The sequence below is a fragment of the Schistocerca nitens genome, chromosome 2 (assembly GCF_023898315.1).
Source record: "Schistocerca nitens isolate TAMUIC-IGC-003100 chromosome 2, iqSchNite1.1, whole genome shotgun sequence".
Classification (NCBI taxonomy): domain Eukaryota; kingdom Metazoa; phylum Arthropoda; class Insecta; order Orthoptera; family Acrididae; genus Schistocerca; species Schistocerca nitens.
The window spans coordinates 1,071,842,514-1,071,863,605 of record NC_064615.1 but is presented as its reverse complement, the minus strand read 5'-3'; the positions used below and the strand labels follow the sequence as shown (position 1 = coordinate 1,071,863,605).

Below are 21,092 nucleotides of genomic sequence, written 5' to 3'. Positions count from 1 at the left end.
TGGCACAAAAAAGGAATATGCTCCGTTAAAGAGACAGAACGGGGCTGTTGGTACGTTAGTTTCCTCAGCACCTTCAAAAAATTTCCCAAAAATTTTGGCATTGGAACATACTCGCGCTTGTTTATGCTGAGAGAAGACATTGGCGGTGGGAAAGAAAATTTGGCGGTAGTGGTTGTTGTATTGAAAGAACGAAGGAGATGATGGGAATGTGAGAGATAGAGAGAGACAGTGGCAGTGGAGCACAAGTTGACCGTGATAGAAAAACGCTGCCAAAAGAGTGAAAGAGACAGTGCAGTGGACGAGGAATGGAGAGACAGAGAAAGTGGGTGACAGCCAGTGATGATGAAAGAGTCTTTAACAGTGACCTAGTGAAAGAGAGCCGGCCGGGGTGGCCGAGCGGTTCTAGGTGCTACAGTCTGGAACCGTGCGACCGCTACGGTCGCAGGTTCGAATCCTGCCTCGGGCATGCACGTGTGTGATGTCCTTAGGTTAGTTAGGTTTAAGTAGTTCTAAGTTCTAGGGGACTGATGACCACAGAAGTTAAGTCCCATAGTGCTCAGAGCAGTGACGGTGAAAAGAGGTAGCGGCAGTGAGAAGGATGATTGAGGAAGTCTCCTTACTGCTCTCTGTCACTGTCTTCGTTCTGCCCTGCCAGTACTGTCATTATCTCGTTGTGTCTCTCTGACACAACTAGTTGGTCTGAAAGAGTGAGTGAGAATGGGCAACCGGGAGTGGATGGATATGACTGTCTCACACTCGCTAGCCCATCGCTGTACATCAATTACAGTTCGGGTTTCTTGCAAGGGTGTCAGATTAGTTCCTTTTTAAAAACCGTGTGCCATAATTTGTGGGAATTTTTAAAGGTGCTGAGGAAGGTGGAATGAGATAGCTGCTAATCACTTTTGAGCCATATTCTTTTAAACAAGGGCATATTCGTCTTTTGTGCTCCGATAGGAGCATTTTGCCCCTGATAATTTACGGTCACAACTTCCGATATAGATTTTCTCTAATTGTGATTTCCAGTCGAGCTACATCCCGATCACATTTTTATTGTCAGGATGCCACAAACACTTTCTTTCCCGGACTAAACTTACGAGTTTCTCACAGTCCATATTTCGTGTATTAAGACGACAATCTGTGAAATTCGGTCGACGTCCTAAGTCCACACCTTTGCGCGATGAAGTCGGTTGTATTGTGACCTCACGTATTGGTTTACTGACTAGAAAAGATTGGCGTGCTGCGGCCGATGTCGGTCATTGGTGGAATCCACCGATGTCGGTGCCACTGTGCATCAGACTAATTGTCTTAGGCTGTGGTCAGAGGTTGTCAACTCATTATTAGCAGCTGCTTGGAAGAGGTACAAGCAGCGCAGCCGCTCACGAACGAGGCCACTGTCACACTGGTAGTGAAAGGTAAATCAGCGAACTGGGTCTACGACCGAAGCTTACTCTTAGCTTCACTTCTATTGCCTCTTACAGAGAAGTATCTCCGTCACACTCTTAACAGATTGTTAAGAAGTGGCACCTCATTTTAAGCTCACTAGCAAAACCAAATGATTGAGCTGAAAAGAGATTTAAACGTTCCTCCTATTTGGTTTTTATCTCTGTCAGACAACTTTGAGCATGCGATAACCTACACGTTGTAAGACGTGTATATTTCTATTTTCTATTGTCAAACCACAATATATGAAAGATGTTTGTATTTTATTAATAGGTTTAAGTAGGAATAATTAATATTTGTCATGTTGGAAATAATTGTAGCAGGAAATGTCTGCACCAAAGTTTTGTTGGCAAGAGACCGCACATAGATATAATTTTAAAAAGGGCGGGAGAGACAGCATATGGATACATTTTAAGAAAAGGGCCGGAAAGACCGCGCACTGATACATTTTGTAATGGTAGCAGGGACTGTCTGCGGTCTCTCCCGCCAACAATGCTTTCTGTTGCACTTTAGCGTTCGTAGGAAGTCAGTAGTAAGCGAGAAGTGAAGCGAGTCGGTAGCAGGTCTGAAACGAGAGGTTAAGAGAAGCGGTGTGCCTGCCAGCCACAAGCTATGATTTACAAGAGATTATAAACGGATGTACAGAGACATAAGCTAACTATTGTCATAAGATGAACTAATATTATTGATTTTTTTTTTTTTTTTTTTTTTTTTTTGAGAAACTCAAGACTACTGAAGGTACGTTTGCGCAATGCTAGTTGTAAGGTTATTGTAAGAAATAAGTCCCATTTGAACGTTTGTAAAATCATTTCATTAAGAATATAATTAATTTTTGCCAGCAATATTGCATTTCTGGTTATAATCCATCCCAAAAACCATCAACGTAAAACTTTGCAAAATTTTATTGTTGTCAAGAAAAAGTTTGATGAATTCATAGTTAAATTAATTAAAGAATAACGTCAGGTTTGCTATTAAAGAATAACGTCAGCTTTGGTAATAAATACAGCCACTTATTATGAAAGCCCACCAGCAGCTAATAGAGTATAGTAAAACAGAGTAAGTATACTCATGTCGCAGTTCGATGTAGCAGTCAGATGGCGATCCAGTAACAGTAAAAAAGGTAAGGAACCGTTTTGGGTTATTGCAGGTAACGACTGAGGGCCATGACGACGACACATTCTATGTTTCGTCGAAATAATCAGAAAATCACTTTCAATAAGCAGCAATTAAATTTGTATGCGAAGATTAAGAAAGAGAATAAATTTCAAGGGGAAGATTCATTTGTTATTATTAAGCACGAGATAGAAATACTAAGGGAAAGTTTCATAGGTTATTGTAGAAGGGAAGGTTTCGACGTCCTCCGATTTCCGTAACATCTGAGTTTTATTTTTATTATTATCGGCTTTCGGGACGAGCCCATACACTCATCTCAAAAGTTGAATGTCAATTATGACGACACGAACGTAATGACGACACAACACACAGTCCCAGAGCAGTGAAAATTTCCAACATGGCTGGTAATTGAACCCAGGCGCCTTCGCTCGGCAATCCGCCACGATGACGACGCAGCTACCGGGATGGTTCAAATGGCTCTGAGCACTATGGGACTCAACTGCTGTGGTCATAAGTCCCCTAGAACTTAGAACTACTTAAACCTAACTAACCTAAGGACAGCACACAACACCCAGCCATCACGAGGCAGAGAAAATCCCTGACCCCGCCGGGAATCGAACCCGGGAACCCGGGCATGGATACCGGGATGGACAACTGAGTACTGAATTGGTAAGTTACAAAAAAAATCCAGCCTAACTTAAACAGGGTGGTCAGGAAGAGTCTGAAAAGCTTGTAATGTTGTCGCAGGGCGGGCTGTGCTGCGAATAAAATTGTTCAAATAAAAAGTCGATACGTTGCGCCGTTTCCCAATAAAATAGTATTGAAGTCAGCAAGCAAGATCGCTGCGCGCGGAAATTTAAGTAGCCTGCCAGGGACAGTGTTGCGAAACGTGTTCTTCGTTTGGTTTCCTCAAACCAAACAAACGAAGCTTTTACTCACCCAGCTTTAATTTATCCGTACCGAAAAATGCACATTTTAAATGGTAATGACCATTGCAACAAGTGGTAACTCATGGATCCACAGGTATGTGTGCATTACCGCATTTTAGCGGGTGAAATTGTCTGAATTTGCGTGTCCAACGACCTGATTAGCTAATATCAGTGCCAATTAAATCGGAAACGGCGCAACATATCAAATTTGTTTAACAACTCTTTCTCAGCACAACCTAACCTGCAACACCCTTACAAATTTTTCAAGCTGTTTCTGACCATCGTATATATCTACTTCGTATACTAATACAGAGTATTAGTCACTTACAAGTCAAGAGAGGATTGCGGAATAATCCCGCGCTGTTGATGAGAATGTCGACGCCTCCCAGGTTATCAGAAATCCATTTGAATACAGTAAGTAGGCTTTCCTCGTCAGTGACATCTCCATACATTGGATACAGTTGGCTGGTGGAATTTTTCAGTTGCCATTCCTAGGGAAAGAGAAACATATTGCTGTTACTATGAGAAGATTTATTCTTAAGAAACGTCTAAAAATTGAGACAATGAGTGCTTGAGTGCCTGTAATAGTACGACTGTAGACAACGAAAATGTATTGTACAATTTACTTTTCGGCTGTAGCTAACACAGTGAGCGTGGTAGAGAAGATAAGAGAGCAAAAACGCAGTTGGCGACATAGCAGTTTCAGCGCAGTCTATATTTCGCAACGCACACAACGTACAAAGGTCGCGATAAAATAAGGCCGAATATTGAATGAAATGCGGAATGTCTATATTTAATGCTCAAGAGAACATATTTAGTAACTCGACCTTACTGGAATGTACATATTGTGCAGAAACATCAGACCCGAAAATTTGAAAAGGATGGAAACTACTGATTGAGTGACATACGCATTAAAGAAAACAGTTTTATTTTCAAAAAACGTTTCATCATTGAAAATCCCATTAGAACAAGTACTACGCCGAAAAATGACAATTACCCAAACCAACGGTTGCTAAGTATTATTAAATTTCAGTTAAAACAATTATTGATCGAACAGAAAATATGTTGTGTAATTTAAATTCAGACAAACACAGCACTATTCACAACAATCATTGGGTAACGTAACTGTTTAGCTGATAATTCTATTAAGGTTGCAATTTTAAAAGAAAACTACACGATAAACGTAAGTAAATAGATTTTAATACGTCAATATATTACACCGGTCTTACTCGGAACACCAGTCGGTAACGAGTTGTTGATTTTGTTGTGGCCTTCAGTGCAAAGACTGGTTTGATGCAGCTCTCCATGCTATTGTATCCTGTGCAAGCCTCTTCACCTCTGAGTAACTACTGCAACCTACATCCTTCTGAATCTGCTTACTGTATTCTTCTCCAGGTCTAACTAAAATCTTCCCATATCACCCGGCCTTTTCCAAGTGTACTTCTTCCTCTTGTGATTCCTGAACTGAGGATTCGCTATTACTTGCTAAAATTTATTACAGAACTCAATTAGTCTTTCTACTTTCTCATTCCATGTAACCACTCCATGTTTTCCTGTAATCATTTCCGCTACTCCTTCCCCCAGAACTGCATTCAAGTCCCCATGACTATTAGCTTTTCATCTCCTTTCATTACACTGTGAATATAACCATATACTTTCTTCCTGTCTTCATCGTGAGCTTGCGACGTTGGAGTTACACCTGTAACATTGTTGTCTGTGTTGGTATGCAAGCGACTCTGAACCGAACATCCCTGTAACTGAGCTGTTCACGGTAACACACTTTCTGCCCTTTCATAACGAATCCTACTCACGTTATACAATTTCCTGCTGCTGTCAATATTGCCCTATACTCATCTGACCAATATCTAAATTGAGCCATTACGTTTCCCTTTTACGATTTTCTAGCTTCTCTACCCCGTTCAAGCTTCCACATTCCACGTCATGACTCCTAGAATGTTATCTTTTCGTTGATTATTCAATCTTTTTCTCATGGTCACCCTCCCCTTGGCAGTCCCCTCCCGGAGATCCGAATGGGGGACTATCCCAGAATCTTCTGTCAATGGAGAAATCATCATGACACTTATTCAATTACAGGCCTCACGTCCTGTGGGTGCAAGTTGTGTGTCTTTAATACAGTGGTGTAAGTAGGCTGTTTAGGTTTTTATATTGGTAACGCCACGTAGCGCTCTGTATGAAAATCACTCGCTGTGTTGTGTGCAGTCTGTGGCTGGTTGGCTTTTGTTGTAATGTTCGCTATTGTAGTGTTGGGCAGTTGGATGTGAACAGCACGTAGTGTTGCGCAGTTGGAGGTGAGCCGCCAGCAGCGGTGGATGTGGGGAGAGAGATGGCGAAGTTTTGAGAGCGGATGATCTGGACGTGTGTCCCATCAGAGACAGTAAGTTTGTAAGACTGGATGTCATGAACTGATATGTATATGATGACTTTTCCACATTATTAAGGTAAATACATTGTTTGTTCTCTATCAAAATCTTTCATTTGTTGACTATGCCTACCGGTAGTTAGTGCCTTCAGTGGTTAGAATCTTTTATTTAGCTGGCAGTATTGGCGCTCGCTGTATTGCAGTAGTTCGAGTAACGAAGAATTGTGTGAGGTAAGTGATTCATGAAAGGGATAGGTTATTGTTAGTCAGGGCCATTCTTTTGTAGGGATTACTGAAAGATTGCGTTGCGCTAAAAATATTATGTGTCAGTTTAGTGATGATCAGAATAAGTAAAGAGAGAAATGTCTGATTTTCAAACAGCTGAGCAAAACTGAACGTACTCAAATAACGTAAGGGGTTTACCAGCACAGTAATTCATTAATTTTTCTAAGGGGACGTTACAGTGGTTTCAGTTGCCTTCTGCATCCTCATGACATTGATCATTGCAAGTTTCGGTTCACCTGTTTCCGAAGTACAGCAGAGACCTTTTGGGTGAACTCATTTTTGCTTATGAGGTCACTGGCGGCAACGTGACCCTGAAATTGCCCTTCCTCTATTCCCACCTCGATGTGTGCCCTGAGGAATGCGGTACATTGAGTGATGACCTTGTCGGAACGCTCGATGAGCTCATTTTTCCCATGGAACCATAGCATGCAGCCAACATGGCCGTAGTCAATCATGCTGATTTCTGCTGGGTGCTACAGGGAGGTGCTCCAGATACCATCCACAGGAGAAAGACAATGAAACAGTGCTAATAAACTAGAACACAAACATTAATTGAAGTTACCTAATGTTTTCGGTTTCCTTAGGGTTACAAGTACGCTGGAGCTTTATAGAAGCATCACGAGCTAGACGACTGTTTTAACATAATATTCACGGTCAGAGCATCCAAACGTGTAAGGACCGTCTACTTTTGGTCTAAAGCGGTTTTTTTTTTTTTTTTTTTTTTTTTTTTTTTTTTTTTTTTTTTTTTTTTTTGACAGAACCAGTTTTGTGAGTGGAAACTGTAATTTCTAATCTGAGGGAAGGAGAAACTGGGAGTAGAAAATCTCTCTTTCGAATCGCATCCCCCAAAAATGTCCAGTGGTCTTTCGAAAACATCGATAGTCATCTGTAAGGAATTACTGAATCCTATTCCATCATCCATTATTAAGAGGTCAAGAAAGTTGTGTCCATGTCTGTTTCCTTCTTTGCGAAGCTCACAAATGCACCAACGTTTACGAGAAATGCTGGTACTTTTCGGCTGGCGCACTTCAGGCTATACATTGCTGTGTGTGAATATATGAGCGTACAAGACTGCTGGGGAGAAAGCGGTATCAGAGATTCGTTTATCGTTTAGCAGTCGTACGCATTATTTCAAACTGTCCCAACAAATAAAATCTGAACACGTCAAGGTGCATACACACTGATTGCACCGTGCCGAACATGTCCCGCCTGTTGTCGGTACATCAGAGGAAGCAGAGCATTTGCGTGTGCCAACTTCGGATGGGTGTGCGCCGTGCGTGGAGATGTGGAATTGCGCTGAACTGCACCGAACATAGTGATTAAAGTTGGAGGGCATGCAAGGTCACAGCGGGTGCAGGTCGACATTGCATTTATGGGATTGTACCGTCGTTTACAAAAGAGAGAAAAGCTATCGTCAGCGGGTAACACCAGTATTAGAAAGTAGTGCAACGTAAGGCAGAAAAAAATATTTCGGGTGTACCACTTGATGGCAGTAATGGACCGTTCGAACATTTTGGGACTTACGACATGTGGTGTCACCGCCAGACACCACAATTGCTAGGTGGTAGCCTTTAAATCGGCCGCGGTCCGGTAGTATACGTCGGACCCGTGTGTCGCCACTATCAGTGATTGCAGACCGAGCGCCGCCACACGGCAGGTCTAGAGAGACTTCCTAGCACTCGCCCCAGTTGTACAGTCGACTTTGCTAGCGATGGTTCACTGACAAATTACGCTCTCATTTGCCGAGACAATAGTTAGCATAGCCTTCAGCTACGTCATTTGCTACGACCTAGCAAGGCGCCATTACCAGTTACTATTGATGCTGTAAAACGTGTACTGTCAAGAGCGATGTTCACCAATTATGGATTAAAGTTAAGTATTCCAGCAGCTACGTACTTTATTTTCTAGTCTCAATTACTTTACCTGTTCCAGACCTCACGGCAGCCTGCGTGAGCTTAAACGCGTGCCTAATGGCTACCTCATAGTGCCTTGGCTGTCTTGCCAGGGCACAACACGACAGACGTTGTACCGTTCCTGTCCGTTATTCGTGGTTCAGATACAACTGCAATACCTAGCAAAGAAATTCTGGCAATAGCTTTGATGTATGTACTGAAGTGCAAACTGCAGTGATTGTCATCGAAGTTTGCATGTTCTTCTGTTCATCGATTTTGAAGCCGACACCATATGCGACCTATTATCAGTCAACTCTAGAACCATAATTAATATCGTTAGGGTCTCACTATTCTCCGTTTTTTCTGTAAAGAGCTACAAGTTGTTGCATTTCTTTGCTGTCCCTCCCGCTCTCTGCCTCAACACGGATGCGGGCAATGCAGTCTGTGGGATGTTGTGACTTGCCACATTGTATACTGCATGGCTCTGCAGTGCGATATTCACTTGCCTGTTATCGATGACTCATGTTTGCATTGACAATGTTCTGCAATATTGACTCTGACTATCCCAGTTCCGCTAAAGTTGCGAAACACTGTCCCAGAAGCACTTAACTGGAAATGAATCGTTCTTTGAATGGCTAAAACCAAGAAATCTCATACAACAGGAGAGGATCTCATCAAGCCTTGCTTACTAGGCGCACTGAAGCTAGGTCGAGGAGATCATCATGTTAGAAAGAAATACTTTATTTACCTTGTACCCAACACAATGAGAAGTCGTATCGAATACATAAGTTTGGATATTTTGGAAACGGTACTCAACTAAATAACATAGTCAGCTACTCGCACTGCAATTAGAACAAGATGCAAAGTCGTTCGATTTATCTCAGCTGCTTCTCTGTGTTCAAATAAGAATACTTGTTCTCCGAATCACTGTAAAAAGTTTTTGCCGCGTGCAGTTACGTCCAATCAGTGGGGAATTTTGTTGAGAAAAATGAGATGCGTTGGTTGACGTTGGTAGGTGTAGGCACATACGCAGCGTCTTCCATGTTGGGCGTTACCTCTGAATTCCACACGCTGGTAAAAGAAATTGCTTAAAATGCGATGTTCAGTCACTGCATTATTCACAGTCATACTCTGGCGGTGAAAATACATCCACTGATTTCTTGAATGAACTCGCTCAGACAGTTAAGATGTAACACTCGTTCAGAATTTTTGAGTTTGTGAACGATATCCGAGATAGTGTAGCAAAGAAGTTTGAATATCCCTTAATGCGCCTTCTTGACACGTGATAGCCATAGTACATCTGTGTGGAAGAAGTTGCAACCGCACTCGGAGGTTGACAATAAATTGGTTTGTGCCTGGAAAGGGCAATTACAGGGAAAAGGAGAATAGCTCCATTTCAGAATAACAGATAATACTTTTATTTTAAACGTGACTTATCTTGCGGGTCTCGTGGTAGAAATCAATAAGATTAACCTCGGCTTGCAAGGAAATATGGTGAATACTTTGACACTACTAGATGAAGATCCAATCTGCGAAGAAAACTAACTTTGGCAACTTCATCAACACAGGGCTAAACACATTTCAGTGTTTCCAGAACTGATAGTAATGTTCGACACCAACAGTGAAAAATGCTCAGTCACACATGGAACAGGTCAGCACTTATCGGTTCTCCGGTCCACATAAATAGTTAATGAAAGAGTTGTCACTGATGATAAGTAAGTGCGTGGGTTTTATGACCGTTGCCTGTAAATGTTCCTCCATTCAACGAAAATGAAGTCCATGCCAAAGAAGAACTTCTTGGGGCACGTCAAATAAACAAACTGAAAATAGATTTCTCTAAAACAGAAGTAGCAACATTTTGGGGATAGCATGGTGACGAGTCTCTATTGCTACCATAAAAAGGCTTAAGAATACTATTTCCAATCGCCACATCATACAAGCAGGACAGCGGATTCTCGACTAAGATGGCAATGAAAACAAAAGCAAGGGACCGATTGCCCTTTGAGCACGATTTATGATGTGCAGTGGCTGAAATCAAACCCAATATAAAAAAGAATGTTATAAAGAAACAATACCAACCACCTCGCTTACTGCAATTACATCTTGGTTTAGTATAAAACCTACAAAAATATGCAATGTATATATGCAGACTGAGCTGTGCGTGGCCCGTGTTCCCGCCATCATGTACGAGGTGCATTCAAGTTCTAAGGCCTCCGATTTTTTTTCTCCGGACTGGAAAGAGATACAAACATACGCATTGTTTTAAAATGAGGCCGCGTTCATTGTCAGTACGTCCTAGAGATGGCAGCACCGTACGGCAGATGGAATTTTACCGCCAGCGGCGAGAATGAGAACTGTTTTAAATACTTAAATTCAGAAAACGAATGATTGCACGCTGTTCAAGTAAGGAAAACGTCGCCATTTTGTGTGGTGTGAAGCCAATTGAAATTCATCGACAGCTGAAGGAGACATGTGGTGATGGAGTTATGGATGTGTCGAAAGTGTGTTCGTGGGTGTGACAGTTTAATGAAGGCAGAACATCATGTGACAACAAACCGAAACAATCTATGGCTCGCACAAGTCGGTCTGACGACATGATCGAGAAAGTGGAGAGAATTGTTTTGGGGATCGCCTCCAGAGTTGGCATTTCTGTGGGTTCTGTGCACACAATCCTGCATGACGACCTGAAAATGCGAAAAGTGTCATCCAGGTGGATGCCACGAATGCTGACAGACGACCACATGGCTGCCCGTGTGGCATTTTACCAAGCAATGTTGATGCGCAACGACAGCATGAATGGGACTTTCTTTTCGTCGGTTGTGACAATGGATGAGACGTGGATGCCATTTTTCAATCCAGAAACGAAGCGCCAGTCAGCTCAATGGAAGCGCACAGATTCACCGCCACCAAAAAAATTTCGGGTAACCGCCAGTGCTGAAAAAATGATGGTGTCCATGTTCTGGGACAGCGAGGGCGTAATCCTTACCCATTGCGTTCCAAAGGGCACTACGGTAACAGGTGCGTCCTACGAAAATGTTTTGAAGAACAAATTCCTTCCTGTACTGCAACAAAAACGTCCGGGAAGGGCTGCGCGTGTGCTGTTTCACCAAGACAACGCACCCACACATCGAGCTAACGTTACGAACAGTTTCTTCGTGATAACAACTTTGAAGCGATTCCTCATGCTCCCTACTCACCTGACCTGGCTCCTAGTGACTTTTGGCTTTTTCCAACAATGAAAGACACTCTACGTGGCCGCACATTCACCAGCCGTGCTGCTATTGCCTCAGCGATTTTCCAGTGGTTAAAACAGACTCCTAAAGAAGCCTTCGCCGCTGCCATGGAATCATGGCGTCAGCGTTGTGAAAAATGTGTACGTCTGCAGGGCGATTACGTCGAGAAGTAACGCCAGTTTAATCGATTTCGGGTGAGTAGTTAATTAGAAAAAAAACGGAGGCCTTAGAACTTGAATGCACATCGTATTTTACACCCTGTTTTTAACGTACTTCCACCTCACTACGTTAATTTAATTTACTACTGTCACCGAGTTGCTGCTTAGCCTGACCGTGACCGGCGCTAGCAGCGCTTGTCGATATATCCCCTCCCGTAGTATCTTCCCAGTTGGAAGCCAGTTGAGTTCGGGTAAAAAAAAAAAATGGTTCAAATGGCTGTGAGCAGTATGTGACTTTACCTCAGATGTTATCAGTCCCCTAGAACTTAGAACTACTTAAACCTAACTAAGGACATCACACACATCCATGCCCGAGGCAGGATTCGAACCTGCGACCGTAGTGGTCACGCGGTTCCAGACTGAAGCGCCTAGAACCGCACGGCCACACCGGCCGGCTTAAGAGGTTCGCACAGACTCTGTTTCCGCCAGTTCGATTCTTGTTTTTGTACACAGTTGGGCGTCTGCGGTAGACGTCAAGGTATAGCTCGTGTGCGAAACTGCAGAGCACGTGTTTCGAACTGTTTCCTTCTAGAATCTAATGCTGTTCCTTCGTCTTAATAAGACCTACAAAAAACCTGACCTATTTTTTAAAAAACCAGCTGATAGGGTGGACTCAAAACCTCAAACTAAACGCGAAGAAGTCTCAAGCAGTTGTAGTACGGCATATTAACGAATTAGTTCTGAATTTCGATATCGGTTACCTTCTAACACTGAAAACCTCGCTAAAACTGAAGATAATCGAAACAGAAATTTCGTCAGTTGCGTCCTTTCGTTAATGTTATGCCATTCACACAGAAAGAGAATAATGCCGAGCCCGAGACTGACACCTCTGGCGCTCCTGAGGAAATACGCTACCACAACGACTTCTTATTCCTTCAGATAACTCGTTATTGTTGTCTGTGAAGAGCACGTTCGAGTTGCTTTGAACCTACTTGAAATACAGTGAGCGGTCAGCAGTACTGAGTCCGCTACGGGCGCACGCACCTTCATCCTGTCGGGTCGCAGGTCGACCCCCACGACGGTGACCCCACGCTGCAGCAGCGCGCGCGCCACGGCGGCCCCTATGCCGGAGCTGGCCCCCGTCACCATGGCAACGCGGCCTGCGTACCGCTCCATGCCGATGCCTGCAGACCTCTGCCGTCCGCTGCGGCTGCTGAGGGCCTTCCCGCCGTGACCCAGTCGCATGCGTAAACACGATAACGATAGCTGCCCTTGTTCGCTCTCGGTATTTAGATTAAATTCTGCATGCTCAGCATGACGAACTTCGTCCGGTTCCAGCCGAGTTGTTTCCTATTCAACTGGGATCTGACACTTCGACACCCTATACTTGCAAATATTTATGAATATCAGAACGATGTTTCCGACAGATTTTTAAAGAATGTCATTTCCGTAGAACACCTTGGGCTGCTGCTAAACAGACCTTTATTTCATACCAGTTTCAGTCCATCTGACTATAGCCGGCAACCTCGGTGGCAACTTGGAAAATACGAGGCTGTTTCAAAAAGTAAGTTACACATGTTGCCACACTCTAAAGACCATTGCGCAACAAAATTCTCGCAGTGTCAGAAGAGACTACCTATTCCGGGTTTACTGCTGATACTGCTCTCCTCCGGAACGAATAACAGGTTCATCACAGTGTGCGAGTGAAATGGTGCAACAACAACAAACGCACTCCAGTGTTAAAATACGAGGGACAGTAGTATTCATGTGAGAAAAACGTCGTAAGGGCAGATGCAGGGCAAAATTGCGATAAGTCCCATTTTGTTTAATTGCGTAATTTATTACATTGATTATATATTGAAACTTTGTGATGTTGTTCATAAATAATTCTGGCTAGAAATATGTTTTAAAAACGTTTGTTCGTAACGAACTGCAGATGAGAATAGAATGCCGTAAGAAAGATTAACTTTGCTTGCTCCTTCGTTTACAACGTGTTTTTTTAACAATATATGTTACAAACGTATTACAGTTTTTAGTTTTGCACATAACAACCTGTTTTATCCGAAATGGGTCGTAAAATTATTTTAAAAAAGTGAGGAAATGTCGAATTTCACGTGTAGAAGGAACAGGAAATTTAAACAAGTGTTCTTCACTCTTAAGAGCAGCATCTGTAACAATTTTCGACAAAGTCACAGAGTTCATCGAAGAAGAAAATTAGTGAAGGAACCGATAATGCTGTGTACAGTGCCACATGCTCATTTAGATATTATAAAACCTAGGCAGTCGTGAACTCCTGAAAAAAATGTGTGCATTGGAAAACACAAAATATAAATGAGAGCTACACAATCACCGTATATAACATTGTCCAAAAACAGTACGTGTCCTCAACTGTTGTGATGATAGCTGCATGTGATGCCTGTCTAGTTTTAAAGAGTGGAGACGTAGGTAGGATTAAGTGCTCAAGGAATCACTGTGCACGTAGTCTGAAATTCTGGCAATATACGATGCCGCCACCAGCAGTAACGAAATGTCGCAAAGCCGTGAGTGTTGTCACTGGTCGATGTCGATGGTCTTCCTCCTCTGTCAGTTCCGCGACTGCCTGCAGATTGGTTCTGTGTCTCGGCAGTCGTAGATTTTCCGACAATGAGGACGTTCACCAAGCAGTTGTCGAATGGCTCCTCGCCCAAGAAGCGGATTTCTGCTGTCGATTACTTGAACGAATGGCGGGACGTTCCGACCGACATTTAGGGATGCTCTGCGACTATGTTGACACTATACTATACTGCGAAACCTTCAAAATGACGTAGATAGATGAAAAATAAACTTACTTTGTTGCCCAGTAATGTGCCACTTAATTTTTGAAGTCTCTTCGTAAATGAGATACATTCCACGACCTAAATGTAAATGTAACAATGTAGATTGCTTACAACGCACGAAAAGTATCATAAAATAATTATGACGTACTTAAATATGGTGGCAACGGCCTAGCCGCAGTGGATACACCAGTTCCCGTTAGATCACCGCAGTTAAGCGCTGTCGGGCGTGGCCGATACTTGGATGGGTGACCATCCGGGCTGCCATGCGCTGTTGCCATTTTTCGGGGTGCACTCAGCCTCGTGATGCCAATTGAGGAGCTACTCGACCGTGTGTTAACGGCTCCGGCGAAAGAAAACCATCATAACCACCGCAAGAGCAGTGTGCTGACCACACGTCCCTCCTACCCGCTTCCTCATCTGAGGATGACACGGTGGGCCACTTGTGGCCTGAAGATGGAGTAGTGCTGCTGCTGCTGCTGCTTACTTACACACGGAGTGCATAGAATTTTGAAAAGAGATTAAGGACAAAGAAAAGAAAACAAAAGTAACGGAATGTGGCAATATTGAGTAGGTGAAGTCAGATTAGGAAATGAGACCTTGAAGAGTAGGAGATGAGTTTTGTTGTTTGGGCAGCGAAATAACTGACTGTGGCCGAGGTAGACTGGCAACAAAACCTTTTCTCAAAAAGAGGTTCATTAGTATCTGCGTTTTATATCCTGTCTCACAAATTCCGCTCTGTAGTGCAGACAGCTTCTCAGAAGAAAGCGTACTTATAAAACCTTTGTTTTCAATAATCCGTTTCGGTGAACTGAGTTACCATAATTTCAACTGTACACTATTTTTCATAACATAACTTTGTCAATAGTGTGCGTAAATGTAAAGCACGTTACAACTACACTCCTGGAAATGGAAAAAAGAACACATTGACACCGGTGTGTCAGATCCACCATACTTGCTCCGGACACTGCGAGAGGCCTGTACAAGCAATGATCACACGCACGGCACAGCGGACACACCAGGAACCGCGGTGTTGGCCGTCGAATGGCGCTAGCTGCGCAGCATTTGTGCACCGCCGCCGTCAGTGTCAGCCAGTTTGCCGTGGCATACGGAGCTCCATCGCAGTCTTTAACACTGGTAGCATGCCGCGACAGCGTGGACGTGAACCGTATGTGCAGTTGACGGACTTTGAGCGAGGGCGTATAGTGGGCATGCGGGAGGCCGGGTGGACGTACCGCCGAATTGCTCAACACGTGGCGCGTGAGGTCTCCACAGTACATCGATGTTGTCGCCAGTGGTCGGCGGAAGGTGCACGTGCCCGTCGACCTGGGACCGGACCGCAGCGACGCACGGATGCACGCCAAGACCGTAGGATCCTACGCAGTGCCGTAGGGGACCGCACCGCCACTTCCCAGCAAATTAGGGACACTGTTGCTCCTGGGGTATCGGCGAGGACCATTCGCAACCGTCTCCATGAAGCTGGGCAACGGTCCCGCACACCGTTAGGCCGTCTTCCGCTCACGCCCCAACATCGTGCAGCCCGCCTCCAGTGGTGTCGCGACAGGCGTGAATGGAGGGACGAATGGAGACGTGTCGTCTTCAGCGATGAGAGTCGCTTCTGCCTTGGTGCCAATGATGGTCGTATGCGTGTTTGGCGCCGTGCAGGTGAGTGCCACAATCAGGACTGCATACGACCGAGGCACACAGGGCTAACACCCGGCATGATGGTGTGGGGAGCGATCTCCTACACTGGCCGTACACCACTGGTGATCGTCGAGGGGACACTGAATAGTGCACGGTACATCCAAACCGTCATCGAACCCATCGTTCTACCATTCCTAGACCGGCAAGGGAACGTGCTGTTCCAACAGGACAATGCACGTCCGCATGTATCCCGTGCCACCCAACGTGCTCTAGAAGGTGTAAGTCAACTACCCTGGCCAGCAAGATCTCCGGATCTGTCCCCCATTGAGCATGTTTGGGACTGGATGAAGCGTCGTCTCACGCGGTCTGCACGTCCAGCACGAACGCTGGTCCAACTGAGGCGCCAGGTGGAAATGGCATGGCAAGCCGTTCCACAGGACTACATCCAGCATCTCTACGATCGTCTCCATGGGAGAATAGCAGCCTGCATTGCTGCGAAAGGTGGATTTACACTGTACTAGTGCCGACATTGTGCATGCTCTGTTGCCTGTGTCTATGTGCCTGTGGTTCTGTCAGTGTGATCATGTGATGCATCTGACCCCAGGAATGTGTCAATAAAGTTTCCCCTTCCTGGGACAATGAACTCACGTTGTTCTTATTTCAGTTTCCAGGAGTGTATAATATAGAAACTCTATTAAAATTATTTTATTGATAATAATACATGTAATAATAATTCATAAAATTTTTGTAGCAGGAGGAAGCTACAATATTTTCTAGAAGGGAAAGAGCGTGAAAATGTCAGTTGCAATAGACGAAAGGCGTTGAATAACTAATGCAACACTTTCTTTCTGAAACCAGGTTGGTTTTATTCAGGACCCCAGTACGCCATCTCTCTTGGGTAAAAAAAAAATACCTATTTTTCAACATAATTTCTGTACAATGCGACCGCCTTACACCACCTTACTGGTATGGCCTGTATTTCCACGTGGAACCACACTAATGCTCGCCACCCCGATCATGCACGTACTGGTTCCCGCAGAGTACATCCTTCATTGGGCAAAAACGTGGAAATCCGAAGGCGTAGGGTGATGAGGAAGATAATGGAAAAAACGTTCGTTCTCATATTCGTGCCGACAAAAATACTGAAGTCGATTGTTCAATTTCCTGAGGATAGCACAAGGCACTGCATGCTTGAAGGGGTTATTCCGTTTGATGCGGTCCCAAACGACCGACGCCAAGGCTTTACCTACTGAGCGTGCGGCTTTGAACTTTTTCTTCAGAGAGAAGACGGCGTCGCGGCACTCTATACGTTGCCGTTTTCCTTGCAGTTCGAAGTAATGAAATTATGTTTCATCGCCTGTGAGCATGTTCTACAAACAATTTACACGATCAGCCTGGTAAGGCGCAAGCAATTCAGCACAGGTGGTTCGTCGTTGCTCTTTGTGGCCATTTGTTAGGCTGCGAGAAACTCAGCTGGTGGACGGGTGTGTCAGTACCACCACTAGGGGCGTCCATTCGAGCGGCAACACTTTGAATATGATCCGTCGATCACCTCGAATGAGAGTCTCCACACTTTGATATTCACAAACCAGACAGGAAAAACCACGGCGAGAGGAATCGGACAACAGATAAATAATAATAATAAATCTTAATAATACTATGTGACCAAATCATAATTAATGGAAACCCTCAGCTGCCAACAGGTGTTGCGGATATACCTCAATGGGGACAGCTGAAAATGTGTGCCCCGACCGTGACTCGAACTCGGGATCTCCTGCTTACATGGCAGACGCTCTATCCATCTGAGCCACCGAGGGCACACAGGACAGCGCGACTGCAGGGACTTATCTCTTGCACGCTTCCCGTGAGACCCACATTCCCAACTGTCCACAACCTACGTTCGTAATGTTCCGTTCGTCGCACACATTTCAGCTGTCCCCATATCAACACCACCTGTTGGCAGCTGAGAGTTTCGATTAGTTATCATTTCTTTCTAGAGAAGGTGCATGGTCACCAATGGTATCTGTTCGTTCGAAGCAGTTACTATCTTCATATTATGTGATCAGTTTATACACACTTTTCTCGCTTGACAATGGCTTTTTGCGTAAGGTTCGTTCATCGTAAGTTTTACCGTGTGAGAAATTATTTAATGTACGATGTCCGATAAAGAATCAAAGGTCCAGTACGAACCAAAGCTTGGGAATTATTCAATCTTGTGATTCATTTATGTTGCAAGATATTGTTCAACTTAAACTGCGTCTCGGCAAGGCTAAAGGTTCCGTGTTACAAATTATATCACTGTACTCACAAAATCTTATAATGTCAGTGTCTGTGTTATTTAGTATTTCTGTTGCTGTGTGCAACTAGGAGTATGCCTAGTGAGATTGCGTCTCAATACATATAATAATGGTGGTGTGCCGAATAATTATATGCAGCGATGGCAGATATGCGTCCGATCAGGACGTCTTCCAAAAAAAAAAAGGTGCCGTCTTCTCGGCATGCCAACTGAACTGCGTAATTATTCTAATGCTTTAACGGTTTCACGCCACGATCGATACAACCGCGTATACTAATAAATAAAGAATAGCATAACATGTTAATATTCTGAACCTATATCTACGTTTTTGCTACATATCCAAGCCCTTCCCATAAATGTGCCTTTAAAACACGTTCCAATGTTGCAGCACGTAAGCTGGACAGCTTTGCACGGTCTTGTTACGATGACGACTCACTGTGCTTTTGTTCACCGCCAGGTCTCTGTAGATATTCTGCAAGCGGCTACGGCTATTGCGATGCTCTGGTTTTCCACCTGTAGGAACTCAATGGCAGCTCTCTCTTGGAAGGCACCTCTGCAATAGACGGCATTTTGAAGGCTACGTATAGGGCCGTCACCTATCAGAATTCCATGAAAGCATGGGAGCTGAAGCGAAAATATTCTACGAAGTCCCACGACAAATTCTGCGTTTTTTAAACTGAAATTGGCCGAGAAAAAATGTGTTGCATTGCTTAGTGAGCGCCCCTTGTAAATATGTAATTTCAGTAAAATGTGGTAACTGATATACAATAAAAATATGATTATTTCGACTTGTATTTCAATCTATATACAATCTATATACAACCACAGATACTAGTGGGCTGCAGTCTTAACATGTTGTTTCTTTCCATGTTAGGGCTCCCTCAGCAGTTAATGGAGAAACCATGAATAATCGAACGCATCGTGCATCCCGAGTTAATTTTTCTTGGAAGAAATGTTATCAAACTGAGCAACTATCAAATCATCGACGCAACTTACGTTTACCATTTTTTGCCATATATGTCAGTATACGTCTCGTCCTCCCCCCATCAACCATAGACCTTGCTGTTGGTGGGGAGGCTTGCGTGCCTCAGCGATACAGATAGCCGTACCGTAGGTGCAACCACAACGGAGGGGTATCTGTTGAGTTGCCAGACAAACGTATGGTTTCTGAAGAGGGGCAGCAGCCTTTTCAGTAGTTGCAGGGGCAACAGTCTGGATGATTGACTGATCTGGCCTTGTAACACTAACCAAAACGGCCTTGCTGTGCTGGTACTGCGAACGGCTGAAAGCAAGGGGAAACTACTGCCGTAATTTTTCCCGAGGGCATGCGGCTTTACTGTATGGTTAAATGATGATGGCGTCCTCTTGGGTAAAATATTCCGGAGGTAAAATAGTCCCCCATTCAGATCTCCGGGCGGGGACTACTCAGGAGGACGTCATTATCAGGAGAAAGAAAACTGCCGTTCTACGGGTCGGAGCGTGGAATGTCAGATCCCTTAGTCGGGCAGGTAGATTAGAAAATTTAAAAAGCGAAATGGATAGGTTAAAGTTGGATATAGTGGGAATTAGTGAAGTTCGATGGCAGGAGGAACAAGACTTCCGGTCAGGTGAATACAGGATTATAAATACAAAATCAAATAGGGGTAATGCAGGAGTAGGTTTAATAATGAATAAAGCAATAGGAATGCGGGTAAGCTACTACAAACAGTACAGCGAACGCATTGTTGTGGCCAAGATAGACACGAAGACCCCGCCTACGATAGTAGTACAAGTCTATGTGCCTACTAGCTCAGCAGATGACGAAGAAATGGAGGAAATGTATGATGAGATAAAAGAAATTATTCAGATAGTGAAGGGAGACGAAAATTCAATAGTCATGGGTGACTGGAATTCGGTAGTAGGATGAGGAAGAGAAGGAAACGTAGTAGGTGAATATGGATTGGGGCTAAGAAATGAAAGAGGAAGCCACCTGGTGGAATTTTGCACAGAGCTCAATTTAATCATAGCTAACACTTGGTTCAAAAATCAGAAAAGAAGGTTGTATACATGGAAGAAGCCTGGAGATACTGACAGGTTTCAGATAGATTATATAATGGTAAGACACAATTTAAAACCTGGTTTCTAAATCCCTAAGACATTTCCAGGGGCAGATGTGGACTCTGACCACAATCTATTGGTTATGACCTGTAGATTAAAACTGAAGAAACTGCAAAAAGGTGGGATTTTAAAGAGATGGGACCTGGATAAACTGAAAGAACCAGAGGTTGTACAGAGTTTCAGGGAGAGCATAAGGGAACAATTGACAGGAATGGGGGAAAGAAATACAGTAGAAGAAGAATGGGTAGCTTTGAGGGATGAAGTAGTGAAGGCAGCAGAGGATCAAGTAGGTAAAAAGACGAGGGCTAGTAGAAATCCTTGGGTAACAGAAGAAATATTGAATTTAATTGATGAAAGGAGAAAATATAAAAATGCAGTAAATGAAGCAGGCAAAAAGGAATACAAACGTCTCAAAAATGAGTGCAAAATGGCTAAGCAGCGATGGCTAGAGGACAAATGTAAGGATGTGGAGGCTTATCTCACTAGGGGTAAGATAGATACTGCCTACAGGAAAATTAAAGAGACCTTTGGAGAAAAGAGAACCACTTGTATAAATATCAAGAGCTCAGATGGAAACCCAGTTCTAAGCAAAGACGGGAAAGCAGAAAGGTGGAAGGAGTATAGAGGATCCATACAAGGGCGATGTACTACAGTGCAATGTTATAGAAATGGAAGAGGATGTAGATGAAGATGAGATGGGAGATATCATACTGAGTGAAGAGTTTGACAGAGCACTGAAAGACCTGAGTCGAAACAAGGCCTCGGGAGTAGACAACATTCCATTAGAACTACTGACAGCCTTGGGAGAGCCA

The 21,092-nt window shown here is 43.9% G+C and overlaps 1 protein-coding gene and 1 pseudogene across 1 annotated transcript in view; one reads left to right on the top strand and one right to left on the bottom strand.

The window, feature by feature from the left end:
• Window positions 1-12,634, bottom strand: part of LOC126234795 (farnesol dehydrogenase-like) — a 68,312-nt gene extending 55,678 nt beyond the window's left edge. Inside the window, exons 1-2 of the mRNA XM_049943544.1 lie at window positions 12,475-12,634; window positions 3,811-3,973 (exon numbers count right to left, since the gene is read on the bottom strand). Of these exons, the coding sequence (XP_049799501.1) occupies window positions 3,811-3,973; window positions 12,475-12,606 (295 nt within the window). The 5' untranslated portion in view covers window positions 12,607-12,634. The remainder of the gene's footprint in view (window positions 1-3,810; window positions 3,974-12,474) is intronic.
• Window positions 12,635-14,405: 1,771 nt separating this feature from the next.
• Window positions 14,406-14,523, top strand: LOC126238001 (5S ribosomal RNA; annotated as a pseudogene).
• Window positions 14,524-21,092: the final 6,569 nt, after the last annotated feature.